This window comes from Pecten maximus, chromosome 8 (assembly GCF_902652985.1).
Source record: "Pecten maximus chromosome 8, xPecMax1.1, whole genome shotgun sequence".
NCBI lineage: Eukaryota > Metazoa > Mollusca > Bivalvia > Pectinida > Pectinidae > Pecten > Pecten maximus.
This window is the reverse complement of record NC_047022.1, coordinates 8,949,746-8,968,613: the sequence shown is the minus strand read 5'-3', so window position 1 is coordinate 8,968,613 and position 18,868 is coordinate 8,949,746. Positions and strand designations below refer to the sequence as shown.

The following is an 18,868-nucleotide window of genomic DNA, read 5'->3' as shown; positions in this document are numbered from 1 at the left end:
ATTGCCCAGTGATTTCTGAATTCTTCTTTTTCTTAATTTTTTCACTTCAAATTGTTACCACAACAACGAAATTATAAAGAATTGTAGTCTGATTAATTCAATTTCATACATCTAAGCAATTTCGGTATACAGAACTCCTTTTTCTCCAAGGAAAAGTATCAGATAGCTGATTATCTCCCCTTAGTACTGGTGTTTAGACACAAGATTGGTCATTTGATGCATAGTTGCATACTGGTAATAACTGCAGGGGATTCAATTATGTTCACAGTTATCAAATAAGGCTAAATGAAATTAATTACTTGATTCTTGGACCAATTTTTCATAAAAGCAATGAGGAAAGAAATATTTTTTTATCATTTCATTGGTATGAGATCAGATGAGGGCATGTATTTTATATTTTTCAAACCGATCATTATCTATATCATATTAACTGCTTCAAAATGTGGGAACAATGATTCATGATAGTCCTTTGTTTTTGCTTCACATACATACTTACTTACTTACTCACTTGTTCTCTAATTTTATGGCTGAATATAATTGATATCACAGGTGAAAGGTTTGCTGGTGATGCTTATTACAACACATTCTTCTCCCAAATAATAATAATGAGGCAGATTTTTTTTGGTATTGAAGCAGGATAAATGTATGAGATGAACGGCTCTTTGCTGAAAATAAGACATTTCAACTATAAATAGATATGTCTCACCTTGTCTTCGGAGGACAGATCAGCGTAGGGCACCTTATTGGGGAGGTAGCTATGTAACAGGGCACAGAACGCCAGTCCATCATTCCAGCTACTACTGAAGTTAGTGATGTCTACCTTCTGTGTAACAAACCAACATAATTAATGTGTAACAGTGATAGAGATGGAGTTCATTTAAGACTTGTACAATTCTAGATTATGTTATACACTTTTCTTAGTATAACCAGCCAGTTTTATACCAGTGACTTTGTCTATGTAATATTTTTGCATTTGTTGCTAGCGTAATATACTTGGAGCATTTTTCATTGCCTGCACCAGTTAGAAATCGAACTGTAATGCCATCATGTGGACAATGATGTTACACAATGAATTAACGATGGCACAACAAAATGGCTGCCTCCGTTTGGTTTTATCCACCATATCTTAAAATCAAAACAGTCAAGATGTAGGTTTTCTAAGTTTTGTGAAATTTTATGAATGAAACATTTTTCAAAGCTTTGATTTGACTTTTGAAGGCATGCAAAAATAATGATTTCTAAGACTAGTTGCATAAAATCTCATAGATATTAGTATCCATTTCAGATCCTATATTTATTATCTAAATGACCACTGGTCAGTTGCTCTACTTACTGGATAGTTGATGGTCTTCTGCTGACACCACTTGAGGAGGGCGTTCCTCTTGGAGCCTCCCATCTGTTTGGACAACATGCTGAGCGGATCCTTGGAGCTAACCTCCTTCCGGTCGCCACTCTCCACCAGCCTACCCAGACAGAACAAGACATTTCACACACAGTAGACAACATCTATGTTTAATTAACGAACAATTCAGACGACATCACATACAATACTTTTCCAAGATAACTCTAGAAAAGATCAGATTTAAAACATCTATATTTTATCTTATTTACCACTATAACGTATTGTATTCAATAGAAGCTATGAGTGATGAAACTACAAATCTGGATTAATAATCAATATCTTAATATTGCAGATATCAGAATCACATCCATGAAACGGCCAATAGCAATTTGAGTAATTACTGAAAAAACATTTTAGAATAAAAATGTTGAATGTAAAATTTGCTCTTAAATCAACAGAATTTTTTTTTTATAATAATAAATTGGAGTTTTATCCACCAATATATCACATCACTATAGCTGTCTCCAAGCTGTTCAAAAATCATTATCTACGGTTATTAGGTCTTTTAGCAACTAGCCAATATCTTCCTCAACTCTCTGGGTAGCACACAGCCAGAGCTGCCAATTTGACACTGACAGCTTACAAATGACATTTCTTACACTGCCCTAACAAATACTCATTTACAGCTGAATCAACTGGAATACAACAGAGTAAAGTTTCTTTCTTAAGGAAACATTTCAGCGCCCGAGCCAGGACTTGAACTAGTGTCACTTTTGTCACATAGTCCTGCATCCTATCACTAAAGCATCATCTTCGCTAGCGAAGGCTTCTAATTATGTTACACTCCACGAACCCTTGGCAGATATAGTTGTGTTTAAACCGCCACGCCCTGGAATCCAAGGGCATCCAATTAAATCACATTTTACATTCAGGCTTGGTTTCGCAGTAAATAAAAATTGCAGCCCCCAGTACAGAGCTACATTGTCGACTGTTTCATTAATATTGCATTTTACCTCAATACAGAGACGTACAATCTTTGGAGAACCTCAGCTCGAGGGCCAGAACTGATGACTATATCTGCCAAGGGTTCGTGGAGTGTAACGTAATCAGAAGCCTTGGCTAGCAAGGATGCTAAAGCATGAGCCTCTTACGTTTTGACATTGTTATATTTTCTATGGTGCTAAAGTCCTTCATATTCTATTACTGGTCCATGACTCACCCGACTGTACTGCTACGCCTTATGCTGGCCGATGGTCTATTGGAAAGTATAGATGTTATTGTTGGCGATGTTTCGCTTTTGCTGCTAGGGGGCGCTGACTTCGGCCCTGTCTCTAACGGCGATCGGGGACTATCAAAGGACAGCATGCCAACTGAAAGACGTATAGGTGAGGGTTTCTCTGTCTTTTTGAGAGCAGAACGGAGGGTAACATCTGGAGTGCTAGTGTTATACAACGGAGAACTCTCAACATTTGGGGAAGAGGGAGACTTCACAAGATCCTGGAATTCACGGATCCCTGATAAAGAATTTCCATCTGTGGTGTCGGAATTCCTCCGCGAGCTACAAGTGCTAGAATGAAGAGATGAACAGCCACTCTTCACCTGTTCTTCAATGGAGCGGATCAAGCTTTTCACAGACTGTGTTGCATTCTTATCTTGACGTTTGTCACGTAGATGTAGCAATTCACGATCCACAGTACACATGACCTTGCCCTTTAACTCTGCATTTGACATGATCGACTTTGGCGTACTACTCTTTTCATCTAGATTTTTATGCGATTTCAGTTTCTCGTTCTCCTCTCGTAGCCTGTCAACATCACTTTGCAAACTTGCCACTTTCTCGGCGAGAGTAGCATTGTCTTGTTGTATTTTGTCACGGTCCTCCTGAGTCTCAGCCCGAAAGTCGTTTGCGACCAGCACAGCCACCTGAAGATCTTTCTGGAACTGTTGCCACTCCTCGGTTTTCTGATCCATTTTCTCCCGGATCTCGCGTGCATCTGCATCAATTTTGATCTTATCTTGTACAGCAGTATCAAGCTGTTTTTGAAGCCCCTGAACTTCCACCGCCAGGCACTTCTTTTCCTCACGCAGCTGGTCCGTATCCTGTTCCTCCTCAGTCAAACGCTGCCGTAACGATTCAATTTCTATCTTGTTTTCTTCGCGTTCCTTGTCAAGACGCTCTATCTTGTACTCTAGATCATGCAGCTGTGTTCGTCCATTGTTTTTTGTGACCATAATCTCTTCCTCACGGGACCGCAGTGACTCCCGTAGATTGTCTACCTCATTTTGACTATGAAGCAATTTTTCTGTTGTATTGGCCAATTTATCTTCCAACTTGTCTTTCTCTTGTAGGGCGTTGTGAAGCAACTCTTCCAGGTCTGAACGCTTCGAAGCAGCACAATACTGGTCAAGCTCCTGAACACGTGTCTTTTCATTCTCCAGTAGTGTCTTGTAATGGGAAATCTCTATTCTATTATTAGCCACTTGCTCTTTGAGTTCGGAGTTGTGGCGTGCATATGTGTCACGTTCAGATTTTAAACTGGATGCAGTGTCCTCCAATAGCAACGATTTATCACGTGTCGCATCTACAACATCTTGCGACTCGCGTAGGTCTTGTTCGCAGTTGTGAAGTGCATTTGCGTACTCATTCTGCTTGCGTATCATCTCCTCTCTTTCAACCTGACCAGCTTTCAGCAGCTCCAGCAGCTGTACCTCCCTGTTGGTAGTATCTGGTAAGGTGCCACTGATCAACAGACTTTTCAATTGTTCAATTTGTATTCGACAGTGTTCCAGTTTTTCTGTCTGTGTACACAGAGACTCCAGCAGAATGTTCCTCTCGTTGAAGAGCCGCTCGTTTTCGTCAGTGAGTTCATTAACGCTGTGCTGAAGATCTCCAAGCTCTTGCAGCGTGGCCTGCAGTTCTTCATTTGTGCTGTAGTGGCTCTCCTCCATTTGCAGTATACGCTCCGTCAGTCCTGCCACGCTGACCTCACTGAGAGCATCGCTGCTTTTGTTACTGCCTTTCTCCCAATTATTGCTGATTTCCAGAGAACAGAGCGACGGGTGCTCAGGCACTTGGCTACAAATGTCATTCAGGGACATCCCTGGTTCAGAGGTCACTGACCTGTCCAGTGTGTCCAGTTTACCTGTGTTACACCGCCCATCCGTAGACAAACTGTCACAACTCATACTTTTTGGAACATTCCCTTCCACAGATTTACTTCCTTTGGCACCCTGACTCTTTAACCGTGACAATTTTTCTGTATCCGTTATCTGTTCCACTGGATGTCCTAAATCCTTCAACTGGTCCATGTACAACTTATTTTCCGACCTTAAAAACTGAATTTCATCCTTTAAATCATGAGAAGGAATTTGTTCCTTTAAGTTTTTAGTTTCATATTTGAACTTCTCTATTTCCGCTTTCCTGTTTTCTGCGACTTGCACCAATTCCGAGATTCTAGCCTCAAGTAGTTTTTTGTCTTTCTCGAAGTTGGCGAGAAGTTCCGCATTATAAGCCATGACATCAGCCGGAGCGGAAGTTCGTTTGCGTGCCAGCTTGTCCTTACTGACGTTCTGCTGACTATGTGCACGTTTCATGGCCTGCATCCTACTAGTGTATGCTTTGTGAGGGGTGCCCCCTCCACCCCCACTACTCCCACTTTTATCTATGTGCTGGGTGCTGGAAGCCTTGCGTATTGGGGCCACAATGAAAGCCTTAACAGGCTTTGGTTTAACAAAACCTTCTTTGTCTTTCTGCTGTTGGTTTTCCTTGTTACTCTGTTTGCCTGTACTATCTGCCTTTGGCAGCCCGAGACTGGATTTAGGTCTATGATCAATGTAGGCTGAAAGCTTCTTCTTCTGGTGTAAAGTCAGATTCTCATAGCTCTTGCTGAGATAGGGCTTTCCCAGTGGAGAGCCAACAGACTTGCTCTGCAGAGGGGCCTTCTGTTTCGAGGACAGACTCATATGGTCCGATTTAGATTCCTTAAAGCCACGATTAGTCTTAACAGGGGTAGTCCTGATTGGCGTGGACGTCTTCTTCATTTTTACATCCGCCTGCATGGTGACTGTGGGCACGTGCTAGGGAATCTGTCAAAATACAAAACAATCGGCTATCATTAGACAGAGGAAGCAAAATTGTACTAAATTGCAATTTTCAATGATATTGTCAAAATATATCTAATACTTGCATGCTTAAGACCAGGATGTTTTATGAGGATAAAATTGTTGAGGAAACCAAGTTATTTAATTAATGAACTTTATTTCTGCACTGATGGACCCTGCTGGCTGAAGTCATAAAATAGCTTGTATGCACCATTACGTGAATGATGAAAATACTTTTTGTTATGAACAGAACTGTCTTATAGATATGTTTAATGCCATTATAATATATAGCCAGTCTGTCTGCCCTGAAGTATATATATACCACACCATTTAATTAATCCAATATCTACGTACCATTCTGGAAAAACTGACAATCCAAGAGTAAATAAATAGAAAGTATATGCTATTTTAAGAAATCCGTCCTCACAAGCGATAGCTGTATGACTATAATGTATTACAGAAGTGTACAATATAAACTTATACACAGACTTGAACCTAACCATTTGAGATGAGTGGAGCTGTGTGATTTTTCAGCCTATATAAATGGGTTCGGATACTGATCCCATTATCAATGAGATTTCATTAAAAAAATTGCCAATTGGCCAGCTGAAATTCCCGACAATTTTTTCCCCAAAATAGCCTGAAAAATCACTGGAAATACAAGAAAATGTTTATCTTTAGTATGAAAATTTAATACTTCTAAAGATCGCTTTCATGGAAATATTTCAAAACCTATACAAAAATCAAGAATTACTGCAACACCTTTAATTTCTGCCCTCCTCAGCTTCATCGGGTGATAAGTTGAAGAGGGCAGAAAGACCTTGCGGTAAATTTGGTTTTTGTTTTATTTTTCATACATTTATCCATGGCAAGGACTTGAATTCATTTATAATTAATATACATGTATACATATTGTCCAACAATTTTTTTCATCCATTTTCATCCCTGTAACTTGCCTATATATAGCCATAATATTTCTACTGTGTAAACAAAAAATAATGATTATGTCTGCTATAATACATGTTTACCAAAAATTGTATTCCCTCTCTAATGTTTCATAATACAACTGCATTAATTAAATAAAAGAACCAAAGAAGAAAATATGATTGTTTTTTTTTAAACATCCAAGTTTTGAACTGTAATCCCTAAATCTCTGGGGACAAAATTACTGACCAAGCAAATTTACACTGCAATGTCTTCATGAATATTAAATCTACGAAAGCCTAACAAAATTGAGCAACTAGTAAACAGTACCAAATTGATAGACCAAAAGCTCTCCCAAAAAGATATATATATATATCTCCCTCCTGTTACGGTTTACAAATTATAATTATTGGATATAATTTTCCCTCAAAGCAAGCTTTTCTCTATAAATTAGACATCAAGATTTATATCAACAAACAATTTGCAGAAAAGACGGTAATTTTCATCTTCAAATATATTTCGTACTTATCAACTCTTCCACTACAACTTAGAAAACCACAAGAACAAACTGGTAGCTAGTGTGTTATACCTTATGGGATCCAACATTTAAAAGTGAAACACCGCTAGACCATCCCAATTGTAGATATATTATATCCCAATCTCACTGGCAAGCTGCAGATCTGTCATATGTATTTTACATTCAAATTCCCTGTTTACACTATAAGACACAATGTCCAGCTTGACCAGAGTGTGACCATCCCTTGACCAGCCAGTGATCATGACCAGCTGTCGGCCACCAGTCCTCCCAGGAAGTGGTATATTCATCCTGTTCAATTCCATACCTGTTCCCTCCAGGGTTCTCAGGATTTGTATTAAAGCCCATATGAAGACCTTCACTTAAATTGCTAATAAAACCCTGCTGGAAGGCACTCATACCAGTAACTATTACCTGGTAAGAGATCAACAACTAGTGTGATTACACTTATTAGATCTGTCTACCGACACCTTAGACAATTAGGTTATTCCCACCGTCCCCTGCCATGTACACTCTCTGTGTTGTACAATAGTGTTAATGGCCAACCTAATGTTTCTAACTGTAATGCATAAATCAAAACAGATTGGAGGCATTTACGTCCAGGACAAAAGGTATAGCAGTCAAACAAACTAATATCAAATTACGTTTAAAACATCCAATTACGGTAATGGCTACGTATACATGTACAGTGCACCACAGTGCCTTGCATTTCACTGCCCTGAGGGTACATTCGGTCTTAAAATTAGGGCATGCTGCAAGTACAATTTCCTTAAGGAAATATACCTTGGAATTGTCCTCTGTATGCACTAGTACTGTGTATAGTGAAGTCCTATCTTCTTTAATTTATATTCCTGCTTCAGAGATAGATCACGACACCAAAATTGTAAAACTGCCAAAACCGTTTACATTTCCTGTATTCAAAGGATCATGTCGGCTTATACTGTAATTGACAAATACAGCAAAAGGCCAAAATGGCCTGTATCAAATTGCTCACCAGTGGATTTCATGATGAATCAAAGCAAAATTTGCAATAACATTTATAGGAACGTTACAAACTAACTCACTGGTTCTGAGATCACGATTCCTAGCAAATTCAGTTAAAAACATGGTACATTGTATATTGAATAATCTTAATTTTACCTATTAGATCATATCCATTCAGACTCAAACCTTTTCTGCATACAATATAGACTCCCACTGATGTATCCAACAATAAATTCACACAACCTGACTTTGACAAACTCAAATGTAAGCTTTGATTTCACAACAATAGTGAAACAAGTTATATCAACTTATATTAATCACACTTATTAGCCAAGATTGACATGTCCCATGTCCAAGGGGTCGTACTATGGGAGGAAACTGGAGAACCCAGAGAGAACCCAAGGGAAAACCTGCGTGACTCAGACCCTGCCCCCCAACCTCCTCCCCTTCGACCCATTCCCTTACCATTACATGCTCCAGACCAAATTCACATAGCCTTTCTAGACTAGTAGATATTTTTTGCATTTTCACTCAACTGCAACAAATAAGGGCACATGTACTTATCAATAAGCGTGGGCTCATTGTTGGACAAATCATGAAATTAATTGACGATTAAAAATAGACATTTTAATTAAAGGTTCCATTGTCATTTATTTCAATAATTTCAGATAAATCTTTAAGTTATCACTTCACTTAATTAAACCCTACTATCAACATGGTTTTACAAAAAAAAAAAAAATTCTGCGTTCATTTCTTTCGGAAAAGTAATAAGATAAGAAGGTAGCATACATCCTTAAGTGATTTACTGCGGGCCTAATCTGGCCTAGTAGGATCAAATGTGAACCTGCAGCTATTGAATCGACTCCAGGACAGACAGGAAACATGTAAAACATCTTTGTCACATGATTTTTATATACATTGTATATTATAATACTTCAGGCAAGTGTTTTTACAAATTGTATACTGGAGCCAGAAAAGTATAGAGAGACCTGTTTCTCATTAACAGGTAAAGAATACCACCAAACTGGCAACATACAAGTTTTACACCTGCCAGGTAACCAGGTACGTGTAGGTATAATGAAATAAAACACAGGTAAAACATAAATAAATATTGGTGTTACGAGACTGACAGACAGGTAGACACCTTGGGGTCAACGTTTTGTGTTGATCAGGCTGTGTTGATCAGACCGACATATCTTTCTTACAGCATTCGACAAACATTTCCAATAGATAAAAACATGAAGAGCTTGCTGATAAATTCATTATACTGCACTAGAACCACTGTGCACCTGTTATCAACCAACTGCACTTCAACCAGTCTTTAAATCTGTACGTGGCTGTCATTTACACTGTTGCATAATATTTACCACCAAATACATTTTATATTAACTTTCTAACAAGCAACGAGAGTAAGAAAGTCGGTCAGTATCATTTAGGTTTTTTTCAGATGAGTCCCAAAGATCACAATTTCCAAAATTTTGATGAGTACAAATACTTAGAGATATACCATGATATTTGGTTACCTATAGCTAGGTAATTATAAGCTCCAATAGAAAAGGATGTTCCCATGCAGCTCTCAAATGTGCAATGTTTTCCCTGTACAGGTATATGTATGCTACATGACTGAAGGAAGCATAGTCAAACCTGTCATGTGTGACCTTCCAAGGGAAACGTGTATCAAATTTATAAAATTCAGGCACAAATATGGAATGGAATTTTCATATTTTCTTTACCTTTGGCCTCATATGAAACATAATTTGTCGTGATTTCACCATCTACCAACTGGTCCATAGTATATATATGCACAGTAACCTATTAAACTCCAGGGGGGGCAGCGGTGGCCGAGTGGTTAAGGTGTCCCAACACTTTAACGCTAGCCTTCCACCTCTGGGTTGCGAGTTTGAAACCTACGTGGGGCAGTTGCCAGGTACTGACCGTAGGCCGGTGGTTTTTCTCCGGGTACCCCGGCTTTCCTCCACCTCCAAACTTGGCATGTCCTTAAATTACCCTGGCTATTAATAGGACGTTAAGCAAAAACAAACAAATTAAATTCAAGAACATCTACTCTAATGCTGTTGTGATTGACACACTTACCTGCAGATCTGATATGTGATTCATTCAATGGTTTCCATTAAGAATTGAATCACATCGTAAAATATCACATGAAGCTTTACAATGACACTACTTTTTTTCCACTAAATTCCTTGTACAATATAATAGGCCTGAGCATTAATATAATAATAACAGAATGTAACAGAACAATTAACATCAGAAAATGAAATCAACACTGCCTACCTGTATTGAAATTTATCTCACCTTCCAGACCTATCCACTGTGTAAACACCTAGTAACATTTGAGATTGTCAAACTAGTAATTGTATCTGTGGTTGAAGCTGCACTGAGGAAACTTTGATTAAATGTCTGATTCATCCAACAAATAAAAAGGACTTTATGTCATTTGATAAAATTGGAAAAAAGAAACTTTTTAAGATGAGATGAACTCTTGCCAGATATATATATATCCATATTTTGGGGCGGTTCAAAGCATTTCAGCTATAAATTTATGATAAGGCTCTGGAGCAATGTATGCCCTCTACTAAGATCCATGTCCATCTCAACTAGCTTTTGATCACAAAGTCAGAGCCAAAAGAGAAAAGTACAAAGGCTGTATATACAGCTATCGTTCCAAATAACAAATTATAATCAAATTGAGCAGGAAGTTCATGTGTACAAAAATACAGTGATTCACTGTGTATTAGTCTCTGGGTGTGATGAGACAATTATACACGATCATGAAGTAATTTAAATATTTCTCTGGATGCATACTGAAGTCTTATCTAATCGTGTATATATAGAATCATGGGAGTAATTAGAATGTATATTTGTGTAACTATAAAAATAATTTATCAATCTATATTTGAAAAAAGTCTAAACAACTTGAAATTTAAACTTGATATCACATTAGCCACAGGGACCTGTACCAACATTACTCACAGGGACCTGTACCAACATAACCCACAGGGACCTGTACCAACATTACCCACAGGGACCTGTACATGTACCAACATTACCCACAGGGACCTGTACCAACATAACCCACAGGGACCTGTACCAACATTACCTACAGGGACCTGTACCAACATTACCCACAGGGACCTGTACCAACATTACCCACAGGGACCTGTACCAACATTACTCACAGGGACCTGTACCAACATTACTCACAGGGACCTGTACCAATATTTAAGATGGCTTGTAACAGGTCCCTGTGGCATGACCGCATTCAAACAGAATAATGGTAGATATGATGAAATGATAGAAAATGAACAAGATTTAGCTATAGCATGACAGTCCACTTAAATCTTGACAGGTGTCCCTTAAAACCTACAGAGAAAGTCTATACACTCTGTTCAGCTCAACAAAAAGAAATAATTTCTCCGAAACTAAATGTGCATTGTAACAATGTCAGGTAATATTTTTTTTTATCAATACTTACCCTAAATTTTTTAGTGCTTAGTCATATCATAGGTTGTTTTTGTGTCCTCAACATATTTTTCTAGCATTGACACAATGATATTATACAACTGTACTGATTCAAAATCATTGGACTGTGTCTATGTTATGGTTGGCAAGGCAGATAGCTTATAATTAGGACCAAACTTTTCTACTTCAAATTGCCATGCCTCCATAATACAAGATACAGGGGTCCGTTGAGGAATCCCAAATACAAAACCAAAATTCAACAAAGAATACTTACATAAAAATGAAAACTTAATTCAAATTAAAAATTGATTAAATAAGGACATGAAAATATAAATAAAAGTATATGGATTTGCATGGAGACTCCTGAAACAGTACCAGAATAAGATCATTGAGAGTGCTCCAGAAGAGTAACCATCTTTTGCTTCATCGAGGATTGATACCCACGTATACATCGAAGGTCTAATCCAGGTTAAATCAATGTTTGGGTGGTGACAATGAACCATGCTTGTTTGTTTGTTTTTGTTTAACGTCCTATTAACAGTCAGTGTCATTTAAGGACGTGACAGGTTTTGGAGGTGGAGGAAAGCCAGAGTACCCGGAGAAAAACCACTGACCTACAGTAATTCAGTACCTGGCAACTGACCCACATAGGTTTCGAACTCGCAACCCAGAGGTGGAGGACTAGTGATAAAGTGTCGGGACACCTTACACTCGGCCACCGCGGAACCATGCACTATAGGCATATCAACAAGCATCAAACATATATCTGACTTCATATCACAGAAGGAAACAGAATATTAACATTTTCCAAATGAGATTACGATGTTGACCATTAAACTGGAAATTCTACTGCTAAGTGTCACAGCTGTATTGTAAAGGAATGAAAAAGATGGAGTTTACAAGTTTTGAATTACGAAATATTTCATGAATTATGTTGCAGCAATATGAGCAATTTCAGAAAAATGAGAATGACATGTATTTATATGTGTCGCCTGTGTCCCGCTTTGTCAAAATCAGAAGATCAGACTTGTTGAAAATTGCAGACATCCATAAAATGTACTGTGCAGTAGGCTCTACAACCCATGATACATTTATAACAAAGGTTTGGTAGATCTAGCTCTTATACTTTGTCAGAAAAAGACTTAAATGCATAACCTTAACATTGATTTTGTTCTATACCAGAAATTCAAGGTTTTAACCCAAAAGATTTATACAAAAATCGCAGAAATGCTAGAAAAGAGTACAATGCATTCAGCTTTTCATCTCAAGATACACCTACAAGTTTGGTTGCTCTAGCTTTTACAGTTTGTCAGAAACAGCCGAATATGTAAGATCTAAATACAAAACCTTACCATTGTTTTTTAAGCCCAGGTTCTACTACCAAGGCTATATGTATGATAGAGGTTTTGTTGGTCTAGCTTTGTCAGAAACAGAACTAAACGCAAAACTGTAACATTGTAGATGCCGCTGATGGCAAAAAAGGTAATACCTACCGTATTTGACCTAATAAGGGTCAACATCACTTGAATACTCCTGTAAACTTGTAAACCATGCCAGCTGATCTTTAGACCAGAGAACGTGTGTTCCACCATTTATGTTCAAATGGAACTCTTTTGTGTTCTATTTATAGAATCAGGTGATTTCCCAGATCATATCAGACATCGTTTTCTTTGACCTAATAATTGATTTACTATGTCTTTTACTAGCTTTCTGTTCTGAACAAAAGTTATTTATCAACAAGAATGAAGTCTTTACTTTATCCTCAAATAAAGATGGCAAGTTATTATTTGTATGTGTGTTTAGTTTTGGGTGCTCTTTGCACTGAAATGTCATCTGTAGCCTGTAGGAATACACAAAATGTGGCGAAAACATGTGTTCCAGTTACTTAATTTGCTGAAGAAAATTGAACACATAAAGTAGCAAAATATTTCACATGAATTATTACTTTTGAACACCGTTTTGACACTCAGTCAAAGATTTATTTCCTTGAAAAAAGGTAGGGGCGCCCTTATTAGGGCAGGCGCCCTTATTAGGTCAAATACGGTATGTGCCGCTTTTTCGACATCCATTGTAGGCGACACAATAACAGGCATAGGATATTAATCAGGAAAAATCTATGAAAACATATCATTCCAGACACATTAGATAATTAATACACTATGCAGAACCTTACAAGTAACAATATAGTACATGATGATCTCATTTAGACAATAATGTGAGTCCAATACATCAGACATTGGGCTGGTTTTAGACAATAATGTGAGTCCAATACATCAGACATGGGACTGGTTTTTGACCATATAAAATGTAATGGTAATTATAACAATGACCTGATGCATCAGACATGGGACTGGTTTTTGACCATATAAAATCTAATGGTAACAATGATCCCATGCATCAGACATGGGGCTGGTTTTTGACCATATAAAATCTAATGGTAACAATGATCCAATACATCAGACATGGGACTGGTTTTTGACCATATATAATCTAATGGTAACAATGATCCCATGCATCAGACATGGGACTGGTTTTTGACCATATAAAATCTAATGGTAACAATGATCCGATACATCAGACAAGGGGCTGGTTTTGACCATATAAAATCTAATGGTAACAATGATCCACTACAAAAATCAGTAATCCACCCTTATATATTTTACTTACCTAATAGTCCATACAAATGAAACTTAGTCTGTCAAGGGCAATTAAACGAAGAAAATTTCAAGCATTGCCGGAAGCACACACACTGTAAATACATTTGTAGAATTTAACCTCATTTCAAACCGATACGGATAGGTGGTTTTATACAGGTTTTATATCCTGCCAATCAATCACATTCCCAATAAAGACAGGGGAGGTAATCAGTGTTTTTGCCATTCCTAATGGTGGACATATTTATGGATGTGCTGTTTAATTCATATTTTGGGGGAAAAACAATATTTGGTGCGATGTTCCATTAATTTCATGGTTAAAAAGCAGGATATAAAAGAACATGTATATATGAAAATTTCTTTGACAATTGGTCAACAGAAAACTGAAATCCCATATATGTATATAGCCCAAGTCATTTTCCATAGACCCCTTTTGTACACACATATTGTTGAAAGTAGCATAACTATGTCACGAAAATGCTTGCATCTTCCAGTTCATACTCGCTCACTTTTCATAGCAAATCAGGCCAACATGTAGAAATATTCCATAGACCAACTCGAACACCGAATAAGTTAAATCAGATCCTCTGTATCAACTAAGCGTATCCCAGCTGGTGGGGGATCACTGTGTGAGATTTATAGGGTTTTTAGGTCTCGTATACAACCAATTAGTTCACTATGTGTTATTACCAATGACTCCATCCCCTCAATTGCTCATTTGAAGTTCAAATGTTGTGAAATTTATATCAAATTAAAGTTTAAAGATTTCTCTATCAGAAAAATTATGTTATTGGATAGTTTTAATGGCACAATATTATTAAGAGCACATCAGTACTTTGAAGACAGTAACTCTGAAGTTTACAGTGGAGTGGATCATCATCCAGGGGAACCCCTAACTGGGGAATTTGATTTTTCAATATCTCGAGACCCTACTGTTTTTCCAGGTATATAGAAAGTACCCATTCCATTTATTGCATTTTGCCGCAGTAGCCGATTGGTTAAGGTGTCCCGACACCTCGAAAATCTCAAAACCTACGTGGGGCAGTTGCCAGGTACTGACCGTAGGCTGGTGGTTTTCTATGGGTACTCTGGTTTTCCTCCATCTCAAATCCTGGCATGTCCTTAAATTACCCTGGCGCTTTAAATTCACCATAAACGGCCAGTTATTGACCTAGCTATAAGATGCCTGCATGGCCACTTAAAAATTTTGTGAATTAGAGATTTGGTTAATCTGTCAAAGGTTGTAGTCAATGCTAAAATGATGTTCACAATTGAAAAAGTTACTTGAGATTTGGTTAATCTGTCAAAGGTTGTAGTCAATGCTTAAATGATGTTCACAATTGAAAAAGTTACTTGAGATTTGGTTAATCTGTCAAAGGTTGTAGTCAATGCTAAAGTGATGTTCACAATTGAAAAAGTTACTTGAGATTTGGTTAAACTGTCAAAGGTTGTAGTCAATGCTAAAATGATGTTCACAATTGAAAAAGTTACAGAGAGATGTTATACTGAACTAAAGAATTAAATGCCTTACAGGCTATATTTATTCATTTCTTATCGATTCCTGATCAGATTTACTGCCAATATGCACATTAAACATGAAAAAGATGAAGTATATAAGTATAAATTAAGCTAATTAACCTTAATATCTCAAACTCAAATGATAATACAATTCAAATTTTGCTTATATATTTATATATTGACCATAAAGATGTCAGCAATGAATTTATGGTAAGCTTATTTTATCCAGATGTTATCTTGATGACAGTGTTTTGTTTTAACCTACATCTTTTTTTACATTCCCTATATAATATCAGCTGGTAATGCAATGATGAAAATGGACTCAAAATAATCCTTTAAAAACACTTCCTTTCATTTAGAACCCGCGCCATAGGCTTATCAAATGTCAATCGTGATCTGACAGTCAGTGACAGTGACGTCGTTGACCATGGCATGTGCCGTCACTTCAAACATGAAATATACAGAACTAACATAACACCTGGACGCTCAACTTCCAGTATATCAGTGGCGTATGACCATCCATTTAATCATCTATTTCTCAAATAAAACACATGGCTTCTTTCCCGCGACCATCATATTGCTTGCAATTGATTGTATGTAATCACAGAAACTGTAACTGGTGATGCCAGGTTAAAAACTTCCTGATGTCTACTGGCTTTGGTGATGTTTGGTTAAATCAAAGCGTTAATAACGAAAAAGTATATTTGCATCTTTTCAAACAACACCTAACCGATAATTTTACTCAATTAAGGAATGAATTTACTGAAAATTATCAAAATGTTATCTGTATAAATTTTTGTTAGAGTCTTTTACTCTACAGTATTATTTAACAAAATCAGTTCCAGATATTTATTCTCGGTTTATATCAAAATTTCATTTATCATCTCATCAGTTAAGAATAGAAGAAGGCAGATATCGTAATATCCCAAGGGCACATAGAATTTGTATTTATTGTAACCAAAATTAGGTAGAAGATGAATTTCATTTTATTCTCATTTGTCCTCTCTATGTAACTTTACGTAAAAAATTTATCAAAAAATACTATTGGAATCGTCCGTCGTCGTATAAACTTGTACAGTTACTAGCAGTACGTAATAGTACGGAACTTTGTCATTTAGGTAAATATTTACGATCAAGTTTATTATATTACATTCAATGTTTCAAGCTTAATATGTAATGTGTATTGTTTAATTACCATGTATTTTCTTCCGGTTACCTCCTGCAAATGACATTTTCTGGCACATTTTTTTTACTTCATATGTTATGCCTGTCGTCTTCCAATCTATCAAATTATGAATATGACTTCATACAATTATCTCATATATATTTCACAGCTGTACGCCATTCTATCAAAGTCATTCTTGTCTTGTACAATGTAGGTTATTTTTCATATCATACAATTAACATTAAGTCATTTTGTATATGTTTTTGATATCCTTATTGTACATGCACATGACATTATTCTGTTTTTGCTGTAATACTGATGGGCCGCAAGGCGGGTGTATCTCTGAACGCCAACATTTTGAATTTACCTGTAGAGCAGTTTGTTTTGATTGTGATTATAGTCTTTTTCCTAAAAGGGGTCCAATGCCAACATGTAAATTTACCTGTAAAAGTTACCTGTTGATACTTACCTGGAGGTTAAATTAAGGATTTATAACCAAACATAATGCATTTATATGTATATCTAAAATATTTATTTTATCTAATATCTAATTTAAAATTGGCAATACAATATTATGTGTTAAAATTATTGTATATATGATTTTTTTTTAATTTTTAAAGACATTTTTCATGCATAAATACATAAGATCCATTCCATCATCATCATCATCATCATAATCTCATCATTTTGATTTATTTTCCATAGGTATATAAGTGATTAATGCCCCGACGCTGGGTAACTGATAATTGACCGTTTATATAACCATAATTTATAGATCTGTTTCCAGAAACATTTGAAAAAAAGTAAATCCATCCGACCCGGGGCTCTTATTATTTTTCATGTTTTTAAGTGTTTCATCTGCCTCATTTAGAGTTATCATACCTTCTAAACAATTTACCTCTTCTTCTTTTAATTTAGGAATATCATAATTTTCCAGAAAAGCATCAGAGTTAACCTCACAAATATCACTATGAACCCCATATAATTGTTCGTATAAATATTTAACCTCATCTAAAATAGCCCCTTGTTCTGTTATTACTTCCCCATTATCTCGCTGTAACTTTGGAACTACTTTTGACATAAAGTTCCTATTTTCTAGACTGTAAAAATAATTTGTTGGGTTTTTTTTCACCTTCCTCAATCCATAATGCTTTTGCTGTTATTATACTTCCCTTAATTCCAATTACTCAAATATTCTCTTATATTTTCTTACTCAATTTTTCCAAATCTCCGTCATTCTGACTTAATTTTCCATCGGTGTTTTTTCCTCTAATTTCAATAGCTGTCCGTCTTTAACTAATTGTAAATCTCTGTCTAGAATATTATGTATCATTTCAGGATTGTAAATAGGAAGACATTATTGGGCTTTTATTTCTTTAAGGGTATTATTTATAATACCAAGATAATTTTGGCCATGTAAATGTGGACTATTAAATTACCACAAACCTCTACCTTTTTTAAACTCATTAAATTTCAAAATATTTTTTGGGGAAGGAATGGTCAGATCTGTAACCGGAATATATGCCTGAATCAGAAACACTTGGTAATAAAATAGCTTACAGATACTAAAAAAAATCGAGTCTGGCTTGTTTTCTTGATCTACTCTTCTGCCATGTATATCTTGAAATATCAGGATGTTGCTCTCTGAAGACATCAACTAAATTAAAATTATTGAGTTCTTATTACTAAGAATAAGAAGGATTTTGACCGGGACCGGAGTAATACTTCGAGTTAAACAGGGTCTTTGAGTAATCCGAGTTCAAGTTAATCAAGTTTGACTGTAAGTGATTATAAAAATCTTCAAAAGTTAATGAATAGGGTTTTGCTCTTGCATTTTTATTTAATTATTTTTTTTTTTTAATAAATAATATTGGTTTTCCTTAGGTGCTCCAGCATATCGCTCTCAAACTTGCTATATTGCCTTTGTTGAGAGGAACATGTACATGCACATGTATGTATATTCATTTTTAACTTTCTCTATGTACATTTTTATTTCAGTTATATAAACTTTCTCTATGGCATAAAATAAGTACAATTATGACCAACTTCTGTTATAACATGGTATAATATATCTGTTGCTAAATTATTAAAAACTATGTTCTGTGTTACTCTATTGCTCTTTATGTTGAATGCATGCATGTACACTGTATGTTGTAAGAAAA

General features: G+C 36.3%; 1 protein-coding gene across 2 annotated transcripts in view; it reads right to left on the bottom strand.

Annotated features, from left to right (window-relative positions):
* LOC117332427 (cytospin-A-like) overlaps positions 1–18,868 on the bottom strand; it is a 51,336-nt gene that overhangs the window by 8,324 nt on the left and 24,144 nt on the right. The window contains exons 1-4 of one of the 2 annotated variants that reach the window (XM_033891324.1): positions 6,957–7,301; positions 2,562–5,428; positions 1,334–1,463; positions 707–823 (exon numbers count right to left, since the gene is read on the bottom strand). In XM_033891324.1, the coding sequence (XP_033747215.1) occupies positions 707–823; positions 1,334–1,463; positions 2,562–5,401 (3,087 nt within the window). In that variant the 5' untranslated portion in view covers positions 5,402–5,428; positions 6,957–7,301. Of the gene's footprint in view, positions 1–706; positions 824–1,333; positions 1,464–2,561; positions 5,429–6,956; positions 7,302–18,868 lie in introns of those variants that run through there. The other variant, XM_033891323.1, reaches the window with a different exon arrangement.